Below are 12,213 nucleotides of genomic sequence, written 5' to 3' on the forward strand. Positions count from 1 at the left end.
AAAGAAGTGGCCCGAGGACCGATCCTTGCGGCACCCCCGCAGTCACCTCATAGGATTTTGGTCCTTCGTCCGTGTCGTACAGCAGTGTATTATCTGAAAGGTAGCTGGATAATATTAGTTGTAGGTATCTAGGAGTGCCTGCCAAGAACGAGGGTCGTTGGATAAGTGTCCAATTAGCCGAGTTGAAGGCATTGCGGATATCTAGTGTTACCATCGCGCAATACTCCTTTTCTCCCCATTTCCACCGAGTTTTCGCGATGGCTGCTTCCGCAGTGTCGGTCACGGCTTTGATGGCTTCCACCGTGGAGCGCGCCTTACGGAAGCCGTGCTGTCTGACCGAGAGCGTTCCTTTGGCCTCAGCGAATTTCGAGACGCGGGTAGCGATGGCCATCTCGAGGTCTTTCCTTACTGTGTCTAGGAGACATATGGGCCTGAATCATGATGGGTCGTCTGTCGCCTTGTTCCCTTTCGGCGGCAGAATGAGGTTCTGCCTCTTCCACTTTTTTTGGAAAAGTGCTTTTTGCCGTGCTGAAGACATTTGTTGAAGGTCTCAGCGAAGACCTCCGGTTTCTCCTGCATGGCCTACCTCAGGACGGAATTTGGCACTCCGTCTGGTCTTGGAGTCTTTCCAGCCTTTATCTTTTTTGCGTAGCTCCGGATCTCCTCCTCCGTAACTGGCATACACGGCTCCCCATCATCGGCTGGTATAGTCTCCCTTTTTGGCGGGTGCTTTGGGAACAGAGCCTCCACTATTTTCCTTAATAGGGTAGGGCATGTTGGTCTAAGGTGTTCTTGCCCATTAATCCTTTTCATGACGACCTTGTAGGCTGTGCCCCACCTAGCGTCGCTGACCTCCCAGTTGCACCTCCTTATTAGTGCGCTGCTAACGAAGGTGATGTCGATGATATTTCCACACCCTGCCTTGCTGTACGTCAGCTTTTGGCCTCTATTGGCCAAAACCACGTCCAGTGCCGCGAAGTGTTCCAGGAGACTGGTGCCCCTCTCGTTCGGTGCTCGGCTTCCCCACTCCGGGCACCAGGCGTTGAAGTCCCCTCCAATGACCCCCGGCGATCTGCCTCTTGCATCCGCAACCAAGCTTCGTAGCATCCTTAGGTAGCGCGAGATTTCCCATTTTGGCCCCCGCCAACCTACCGTTGCAGCTATTAAATGTAACCCCCTTTATTTTGGCCGTCTCCGTTGATCACAGAGCCGCTCCCTTGCAGCTGCTTGCCAGCTATCCGTTTCCTGGGATGCTTCTATATGGTTCCGAGATGAGGACTACCTGTGTCTGCTCGTCTCTGACCGCCTGCCTAAGCAGAGACTGAGCCGCCTCGCAATGGTTGAGGTTGAGCTGGGTGCACTTCTGTTATGTGTCCTGCTTCCTTCCCGGCGTTGCTGCAGAGCGCGCACTTAGGTTCTTCCGCGCAGTCTTTTGCCATATGGCCGTCCTTGCCACATCTCTTGCACATTCGTAAGCGGTCGATGGCTCTCTGACACTGTTTCGCAATGTGCCCAAACTCTGGTCCTTTCCTGAGTCTGCCCCGCATCCAGCCTACTTTCAACCAGACTATCTTCGTTGCTTTCCGTGCACACGTGGCAGGCAGTCTAATTATAGCTGTCTGCGTCTGGCCAAAAGTCTTCCTTAAAAGGATGTCGCTTACCGGCACCCCTGGAGATTCCACCAGCTTTCCAATGGCTTCAGAAACCTCCTCCTTTGTAGTGATCTCATCCAGATCCCTACACTCGATTTCGATCTTGTGCGACAAGGAGCGCACAAGATAACCACAAGGTAACCATGATCCCATGGTTACCTTTGCGCTTAGTGGGGTCCATGCTAGGGTTGACTCTAGCCCTTACGAGGTGTAGAGTTCAGAGCCAGATCCGCGTTGGTCAGGAATGGTTCATCTGAGCCTGCACGGCCAGCTTAGTGACGACACCTATGGAGAGTTTTCTGGAGACTTGCCAAATTTTAGCGGGCAGGGGGCAGAAACTGCATTAGCCTGGCAGCCATTTCGGCGAGAGTTCACTCCGCGTACTCAGGTGACAGAATAAAGCTGTCCGTCAGCCCAGGGTTCGTCCCAGGGTAGTTTTCCGATTATTTCGGTTATAATTATCAATACTGAAGTTTGTTCTAAGGGGAGTTGTATTATACAACTGTTTTCGAATGGGCCCATAGAGTGTATAATTTTGGTGGCGAGCGTCTTCAATAATTTTGTATGCGTCGTCTAATGACTGCGGATTCCTAGCAAAAATCATTGTTTTAGTAGGTTCGGGAAGATTGTCCCTAAATATTCTAAGTGATATCCTATTAACTTCACTGTACTAAATGGCTCGTTAGAGTGTGTCAAAATTCGGTTATGTATTCTTCTAGCAATTTCATTAATTTTATTGTAATATTGCTCTATTGTGGAATCTATTCTACATAATTTTAGGGTATCCATTAATACATCGCTACTCTCTTTTTCCCCAAAATGTTTTATCAAAATCTCTTTTAATTGGTTCCAGGATCTAATGTTTCCGTATCTATGCAAAACGGGTCTTACTAATCCAATGCATTTGATTTTAAGGTAATTAAGTAAAAGGGTTTTTGACTGTTCATCAAAACATTCAAAAGTTGGAATTAAGTCATTAATTTGATTTATGAAATCTGGGTGCTGGTTTTTATCTGATCCATCGAAATCTTTAATATTTTTTATACAATTTAAATATAGATTAAACGATGCAACTATTTCGGTATTCATATTTTTTTTTGTTTTTTTTTTTTTTTTTTTATGTATGTTAGTAAAGTGTAAAGTTATTAGCTTACTTTAGAACAGTGAGGGTCTGCGGGTAGTGTTAAGCGAATAAAGAACGGTGGTCTGTGAAGGCAATAAAGCTCCAACGCAGCAGTTTTTTAGAATAGTACAGCTCCCGAAAAATATAATGATTGATTGATTGATTTTATGTTGTATGCATTGTCCAACGCGGCAGTCTCTGTAGGGTAAGATAAGCGACGGCGGTGATGATGATTGCCAAAGCGCGGTCTCAACAAAAAATGGTGAACCGATGTGCTGATGTGCTGATAAGCTTATGTGCTGATTAGGCTGGCTTTATTGATTATGCTTGAGTCGCTATTTACGGACTTCTCTGGTCGTATTTCGTATGTTTAATACGCGTGTTAGTGATGTTGTTTGGAATTTAATTCCGAACGGGTAATTTAATTTTTTTGTTAGTCCTCGTCGCCAGTTATGTCGATGCTTGGACCCAGTTTAGTAGAGGTCCCACACGTGCCAGATCTTCTTCGATCTACGTGTTTTTTGGGACCAGGAGCTATTTCAGCCGGGTCCGAAGTCGATTATAAAATTAGATGATGTTTAGATGGCTCAATTGCTAATTGAGTTTCACGTGTTACACAAAGAAAAGGTTGCTAGACTCTCAGTATGACTTTATTATTACGTCCGAACTCTTGTACGGTCTAAATTCAACTACTTCTTAGCAGCGATCAGAAAGAGCTTAAAGTCCAATTACAGTGGATCTTATCTCTAATCTTTTATGTATGTATAGGTTACAATTAAGGGAATTAGAATAGTAATAGTTGTAGTTATAGTTATGGTCATATGTGACTATATAAGGCAGGAAAGGGGAATATTGCCGACTCACTATCAAGACTTTGCGAAGTAACCGATGCAGACCCTTATGACTGGGCTGGTGAGGAACACATATTTCGCGTGGTGTCAACCTTAATTCCTAGATCGCTCTCCATATCCAAGGTCACAGAGATGAGCACCCAGGATGAGGAAATAATAGACGTGATGACATGCCTTGGTCAGGATTCATGGAACTCAAATACGTCTAGCTCGTACTATCCATTTCGTTTAGAACTCTCGATTGTGGGAAATATTCTATTGCGGGGCACAAGACTAGTAATTCCGCGGAAGTTACGTGGACCAGTACCTAAACTCGCTCATGAAGGGCATCCCGGGTAAGCGCTATGAAACGGAGATTTCGTTCCAATGTTTGGTGGCCGTGTATGGACAAGGACACAGAACAGTATGTTAAAGAGTGCCGCGATTGCCTGTTCGTATCAATGACATCAAATCCGGCCCCCATGAAAAGACATCCGTTTCCGAATGGACCCTGGAGATGCGTAGCGACCGATCTTTTGGGCCCTTTACCAAATGGTGAGAATGTACTCGTATTAATAGACTATTACTATGGTATATGGAATTCAAACTCATCAAGTCATCGAAAACCATTATTGAGGAAATGGAAGAGATCTTTTCCAGATTGGGATTCCCGGAAACATTACCAACTGATAATGGGAGGCAATTTGTCAGCGTCGAATTTAAAAATTTTTGTGAAAGCAGCGGCGTTACGCTAATGCCAACTCCCTCATACTGGCCCCATGCCAACGGCGAAGTAGAAAACATGAACAGATCAAAACATGCCAATAACGACAATTACAAAAAAGAAATTCAAAAATTTTTACTAATGTATAACGTCACTCCACACGGGACCACGGGCGCACCACCAACAAAGCTAATGTTTAACAGAGTGATAAGGGACAAAATTCCTGGCATACAGGACCTCGTGGGTAAAACGGTTGATTCAGAAGAGAGAGACAGGGACGTCTGGAAGAAAGAGAAAGAGAAAGGGAAAGAGTTAGCCGACAACGCTAGGAAAGCGGGAGTGATCGATATAAAAGTAGGTGACAAAGTTCTAAAAAACGTAATATTCCCGCATAAGCTGACGCCAACATTCGATACGACCACATATGAAGTAACTAACCGAGAGGGAAATGTTGTTCAAATTTCTGGTGGTGGTAAGTCGTATACTAGGAATGTAAGCCACTTGAAAAAGATCATCGGCGCAGACTCATCGAAATCGTCTAACTCGGTGAGCCCCGATGTTGACATATCTCCCTTAGCTATTCCTTTACAGCCGGTTGCCGAAACTCTGACGCCACAGGAAACTCCGGCACCAAAGGACCTCCCTGACCCGAACGAGAATCTGAAGCTCCGTCTGGAGAAAAAAGAAGGGGTGTGGAGATCCGTATCGGCAGCGAAGAGCGACGGCAGAGATGGGATTGACGCGCTCTCTCAAAAGAAGTGAAGGACGTAAGAAGAAGAAAAGTATTAATGTTCACTATTCGGTCGGAGTTAGTTGACTGGTAACGCCCGCTGTGCCTAATAAAGGAGCTGAAATATCGTATTTGGAACTGTTTTTTAAATTGGGGATTTGGAATCGTTACAGTATTGCCTCCTTTGACGTGATGTAGCAATTGCCCACCTGGATGGTAATGAACTCCACCTTCTTCCTGCTCGTGAAGAGATCTGCCTCCGTTTTATGTGCTGCTAGGTTCAGTCCAGAGTCAGACATCCATGTTGAAATTCTCCGTATTGCTTCATTCGCAATGGTTTTCACGTCCTTGGTTTCCTTCGCCAACACATCCCGTCGGTAGTTGGATCCTGAGTACTTTGTCGTACATGATGTTCCAAAGAAGTGGCCCGAGGACCGATCCTTGCGGCACCCCCGCAGTCACCTCATAGGATTTTGGTCCTTCGTCCGTGTCGTACAGCAGTGTATTATCTGAAAGGTAGCTGGATAATATTAGTTGTAGGTATCTAGGAGTGCCTGCCAAGAACGAGGGTCGTTGGATAAGTGTCCAATTAGCCGAGTTGAAGGCATTGCGGATATCTAGTGTTACCATCGCGCAATACTCCTTTTCTCCCCATTTCCACCGAGTTTTCGCGATGGCTGCTTCCGCAGTGTCGGTCACGGCTTTGATGGCTTCCACCGTGGAGCGCGCCTTACGGAAGCCGTGCTGTCTGACCGAGAGCGTTCCTTTGGCCTCAGCGAATTTCGAGACGCGGGTAGCGATGGCCATCTCGAGGTCTTTCCTTACTGTGTCTAGGAGACATATGGGCCTGAATCATGATGGGTCGTCTGTCGCCTTGTTCCCTTTCGGCGGCAGAATGAGGTTCTGCCTCTTCCACTTTTTTTGGAAAAGTGCTTTTTGCCGTGCTGAAGACATTTGTTGAAGGTCTCAGCGAAGACCTCCGGTTTCTCCTGCATGGCCTACCTCAGGACGGAATTTGGCACTCCGTCTGGTCTTGGAGTCTTTCCAGCCTTTATCTTTTTTGCGTAGCTCCGGATCTCCTCCTCCGTAACTGGCATACACGGCTCCCCATCATCGGCTGGTATAGTCTCCCTTTTTGGCGGGTGCTTTGGGAACAGAGCCTCCACTATTTTCCTTAATAGGGTAGGGCATGTTGGTCTAAGGTGTTCTTGCCCATTAATCCTTTTCATGACGACCTTGTAGGCTGTGCCCCACCTAGCGTCGCTGACCTCCCAGTTGCACCTCCTTATTAGTGCGCTGCTAACGAAGGTGATGTCGATGATATTTCCACACCCTGCCTTGCTGTACGTCAGCTTTTGGCCTCTATTGGCCAAAACCACGTCCAGTGCCGCGAAGTGTTCCAGGAGACTGGTGCCCCTCTCGTTCGGTGCTCGGCTTCCCCACTCCGGGCACCAGGCGTTGAAGTCCCCTCCAATGACCCCCGGCGATCTGCCTCTTGCATCCGCAACCAAGCTTCGTAGCATCCTTAGGTAGCGCGAGATTTCCCATTTTGGCCCCCGCCAACCTACCGTTGCAGCTATTAAATGTAACCCCCTTTATTTTGGCCGTCTCCGTTGATCACAGAGCCGCTCCCTTGCAGCTGCTTGCCAGCTATCCGTTTCCTGGGATGCTTCTATATGGTTCCGAGATGAGGACTACCTGTGTCTGCTCGTCTCTGACCGCCTGCCTAAGCAGAGACTGAGCCGCCTCGCAATGGTTGAGGTTGAGCTGGGTGCACTTCTGTTATGTGTCCTGCTTCCTTCCCGGCGTTGCTGCAGAGCGCGCACTTAGGTTCTTCCGCGCAGTCTTTTGCCATATGGCCGTCCTTGCCACATCTCTTGCACATTCGTGAGCGGTCGATGGCTCTCTGACACTGTTTCGCAATGTGCCCAAACTCTGGTCCTTTCCTGAGTCTGCCCCGCATCCAGCCTGCTTTCAACCAGACTATCTTCGTTGCTTTCCGTGCACACGTGGCAGGCAGTCTAATTATAGCTGTCTGCGTCTGGCCAAAAGTCTTCCTTAAAAGGATGTCGCTTACCGGCACCCCTGGAGATTCCACCAGCTTTCCAATGGCTTCAGAAACCTCCTCCTTTGTAGTGATCTCATCCAGATCCCTACACTCGATTTCGATCTTGTGCGACAAGGAGCGCACTTTCACCTGATCACCTACCGATTCCGAGACCAGGGCTTTTAAAGCTGCTGTTTCCTCCCCTGACTTCTTCAGTTGGAGCAGTAGCTCTTCTTTCTGGGTCCTCCTAATCCTCGATACGGCTTCGCCTAGTCTTTGCAGCTTCTTGTCCTGCTTCACCCGTCGCAGGATATCGGCGTAACTATATTCGCCCTTAGCCGTGATGACCAGTGCGTCCGGCCTTGGCTTCTCCTTGGGCATTGAGCTAGTTGCCCGCTCCTTCTTCGGCAGTTTCTTTTTGGGGCCAGCCATTCTTGGGCATCCTTGCTCGCCTGAGTTTCAGGTTTTACCGTCTGCCCTAGTGCCCTGGTTTCCGTCCTCGTTCGAGTCGCCGCCTGCGAAGTCTCCCTCTTGCTCCTCTTGTTGTTGGGGGGGTCTGGGCCGGTTCCCTTCCTCCTGGGTTCCGCTACCGGTCGAAAAAGGGGCGATGTTTGTGTCGCCTGGTGAGATTTAGGCGCTTCCTTACGTCCCTGCTCCTCTGTCTGAGCGGCCAGTCGCTCGTAGAGAGCTCGGATGCTCACTATGGTGTCCCTCATGGGATGGTGGATGGACCTCCTTTTGCCGTCTTCCAGCATCTCCACTAGCTGCGCGATCTCTTTCCCGAGTTCCTGCAGTGTTGTTGCGTCTCCGGCCTTCTGATTTTTACTTCTGTTCACCTGGTTCTGTTTACTTCTGTTCGGTTCAGGAGGGGTACCATCCAGCTTGCTGCTGGGTGATCTTGAAATTTTGCAGCTTTTCGCGAAAGCCGCCTCTCCAACTGAATTCATTGATGTTATATTACTCATTTTAGTGGGTCCCAACTCCTGAGCCGTTATCCTTGGGTGTTATGCTGTTGCGTCCTTGATCCCATGGTTACCTTTGCGCTCAGTGGGGTCCATGCTAGGGTTGACTCTAGCCCTTACGAGGTGTAGAGTTCAGAGCCAGATCCGCGTTGGTCAGGAATGGTTCATCTGAGCCTGCACGGCCAGCTTAGTGACGACACCTATGGAGAGTTTTCTGGAGACTTGCCAAATTTTAGCGGGCAGGGGGCAGAAACTGCATTAGCCTGGCAGCCATTTCGGCGAGAGTTCACTCCGCGTACTCAGGTGACAGAATAAAGCTGTCCGTCAGCCCAGGGTTCGTCGTCTCAAGTTTCTTTATTCCAGTTGCCTATCCCAGGGCTTTACTGGACTCAGCCCTGGTCGCTTTCTCGCTATTTTGAAGGGGATGCCTTTCGGGATATGAAGAAAGGTTGCGAGTAGCTCTTTCCCTGCTTTCCAGGGATATCTCCCTGCCCTAACAGTCGCCTCTTACGACACACCAGAGCTTGTTCCGGTGTAATATAATAATTGAAATATAATATATAATATAAATATAAATATAAATATAAATATAAATATAAATAGAAATATAAATATAAATATAAATATAAATATAAATATAAATATAAATATAAATATAAATATAAATATAAATATAAATATAAATATAAATATAAATATAAATATAAATATAAATATAAATATAAATATAAATATAAATAAATATAAATATGGCAGTGCATTGCGCTTTTTGGAGGGTGGCCACGCTTGCTTTCTTTCCGGAGAAAATATCTCACGGAAGCAGGAAGAGCTGCAAAGAGAATAACCGGAAGAGAAAGTGATCTCCCCGTCTCTTACCTTGGTGTTGGCGCCATCAATCCGGACGCGTCGGATGAACCCGGATTAGGGCGTTTCGAGGCAGGCCTCGATGTTCCCTTGCAGGTAAGACCCTCACGCACCTGATGAGCACCTTTATTTGACACTAATTTTCCGCGCAGGCACACTATATGCTGCTTGCGCTTCAGTGAGCGCCACACTTCGCGTCTGACCGCTTCGACAACCAAATCTTTCCCCTGACCCTGAATGTTGACTTTGGTGATATCGCCGGTTTGCAATCACTCATTCCAAATCTCTTAAGAACAGCATTAATATATTTTTCTTGCGAAAAGAAAACTTGACGGTTCATCTTGTCCTGTTTGAATTCGATACCCAAACACGTTTTCACTGCACCGAAATATTTCATCTTAAATGCCTTGCTAAGATGTATCTTCGTTTGCAGTAGCCGTACTGGATGATTTGAGGCGAGTAGTAAATCGTCCACGTAGATCGTGACTATTAGAAGTTTCTCGTTTTGTCAACATGGATCCTGCTCAGTGGGTTCTAGTCCGATTTCTTGTAGCTCCTTTGTAAGTTTACAATACCAACGTAATCCGGATTGCCATAGTCCATATAGTGCTCGCTTTAAAAAGCACCCTGGATCTCGAATTGCTTCTTAGGCTTTTCGCCACTCATTGGCTGCTTCCACGTACTCATTGTCAGGACCCAATTGGGGTACCAGATTTTAGCTTTTCCATAAACTTATTGAAGACAATATGAAGATGTTTGTTTGGTCATTGAGGGTTTTCAATGCCGTAAATAAAAAGACGAATTTATATTTAATTTAAAACGTTACAAATGTTTATTCCTGCATGCAGATGAAGCCGGATGATCCTCAGATAGACCAGCTTATGGTGCATGCAGGGACTCAAGTAAATACAGAGAGAGGGCGGCCCGACAAGTCACCTCGAGCTAAAGCTCTCGAAAGTGGAGAGGGCGGCCCGACCTATACATTGCCGAGCTAAAACTCTCTACAGAAAGCTGGTTGAGTCGAGCGGCCGAGAGAGAGTCGGCTTGCGATCAACAAAGCTTTTGTACAAACTTAAGCCTAATAAATAAACATTACACTAATCATTACATAAACATTATTTAAACATTATTTAAACATAAATATTAAACGTCGTCCTGCTGCTTGACCCGACAATGTTCATGTAAACTTTCTCTTCCAGCTTTCCATTAAGGTGTGCTGTGACGGCGTCCATTTGGTGAATTTTCATATCAAATTCTGCTGATAAAGCAGCTAACATTCTTAAGGACGTGAATCGCGCCACAGGCGAATAGGTTTCATGAAAATCCTCTCCGGGCTCATGCGCATAACCTTTTTCGACTAAGCGGGCCTTCTTCTTGCCTGATACGCTGCTGATCTTTTTTTTTGGAAAACCATGTTGATACCAATTACTTTGCGTTCCTTTGGTCGTTCAACAATTTGCCAGGTCTTGTTGAGAATTTGTGCCATGAATTCGTCTTCCATAGCTCTTATCCAGTTATCAGTATTGTCACTATTTTGTGCTTCTGTAATAGTCAAAGGATCATTTGATGTTGCACCGAGTTGATTTCATTGAAATTATTATTATTATTATTTCAATATTAGCTATAATACATAAATCGAATTTACAATATAATAACTAATTTAGAGGGAAGAGTAACTAGCTACTATGGCCATCGACTCGACAATTGATAACAGTTTGTTTACATTTGTATTTGAGATTTAACATTTAAAGAAATGGATATTAGATAATTAAAAGGGGGAGTTTAAATTAGGTGTGTAATTTTACAATTTCGTAGGAAAGATAATAATAGTTTGGAGTTGGCAGCTGTGAGGTCAGATAATAGATTTGATGGCGGGGTGAGACCGAATAGGTGTGTTCTGCTGTTTTGGTAGTGACCACAGGTATCCAGTAGATGTTTTACTGATAGTTCTTCTCCGCAATTAGGGCAGTTTGGCCGAGTTTCCCCATTAAGGATGTGCTTATGCGTGAGATTTGTGTGTCCGGTTTTTAATCGTGTGAGAATGGCGCATTCCCTTCCGTTAAGCGACGTAGGGAACTTGATGTCTTTCTTGTCAGGGTTAGATTGTTTATACCAGTGGTTAAACGACGACCAGTCTTCCAGTTCGATGTCCCGCAAAATGTTTTTGATGTTTTTCCAGATGTCCTGTTGTACTCCAGGTATGATTGTAAGGCACGGAGCCCGTCCGGCTAATTTTGCAGCATTGTCGGCCATCTCGTTCCCAGTTATTCCTATATGGGCCGGGACCCATAACAATTGAATTTTGCTAATGTTTTTTATGCAGAGGTGACGAATTTCGGATAAAAGGTTATTGTTATTGTAGAAGTTTTGTACTCCTTGCAGAGTGGACAGACTATCACTGCAGATGACATAACTTCCTTTAAGTTCGAGAGCAAATTTAATTGCCTTAACAATAGCTACTGCTTCCGCAGCGAAAACTGAGAAGTGGTGAGGTAGTCGACCCCAAGAGACAATTAATCCGTGTTGGTCAACCACTGCAAAGGTGGTGGTGGCATCGGACTTTGAACCATCGGTATAAAGCCATTTCCTATCGGAGTATTTATGGGTAACTTCTTCGAATAGCTGCTTAAACGTTGTGATAGGGGTCTTTGATTTTTGAAAATCATGAAGTGTAGTGTCAATGGCGGTGGAGCGTATTTTCCACGGAGGGGATGGAATGACTTTGTTCCAACGATAAGGCGATCCTATGTTGTGTCTCTTGGTAAAGGTTATACATCTTCGAATCGTAGATTGGACTTTGAATTTCCTACGGTGCTTTGAGGCAACTTTATAGTCCTTCAGCAGAATAGAGTTGGTTGAGCACATGAGTTTTGGTATTAATTTAAAGGTAGTTTGCGTGACTCGGGTTATAATGTCCGGCAAACCTGCTTCTGCTAGGATGCATTTAGTTGGGGTCGTTGGAAATGCGCCAATGCTACGCCTGACGGCCGCATGGTAAGGAGGTAAGATTTTTCTTAAGTGCGATGGCGCGCACCAGCCGTAGATGGGGAGTCCATAATCAATAATGGACAACAACAGAGCTCTTGTCGCTTGTATAAGTGTGGTCCGGTGGATGAGAGATCGCTTAGATGTTAAGAATTTTATAATGTTAAGTCTCTTAATAAGTTTCTTCCTAAGTTCGCTACAGTGTTGTTTAAATGTGAGTCGTTTATCAAATGTCAGGCCAAGTATTTTAAGAAAAGAAACGCGTTCTATATCTATGTCATTGTGCGATAATGGTG

General features: G+C 45.8%; 1 protein-coding gene across 1 annotated transcript; it reads right to left on the reverse strand.

The window, feature by feature from the left end:
- Positions 1-1,310: 1,310 nt before the first annotated feature.
- Positions 1,311-1,805, reverse strand: LOC122321155 (uncharacterized). Its single transcript, XM_043210583.1, has one exon. It carries the CDS (start codon positions 1,803-1,805, stop codon positions 1,311-1,313), a length of 495 nt encoding a protein of 164 aa, XP_043066518.1.
- Positions 1,806-12,213: the final 10,408 nt, after the last annotated feature.

Source organism: Drosophila bipectinata, chromosome 2R (genome assembly GCF_030179905.1).
Source record: "Drosophila bipectinata strain 14024-0381.07 chromosome 2R, DbipHiC1v2, whole genome shotgun sequence".
NCBI lineage: Eukaryota > Metazoa > Arthropoda > Insecta > Diptera > Drosophilidae > Drosophila > Drosophila bipectinata.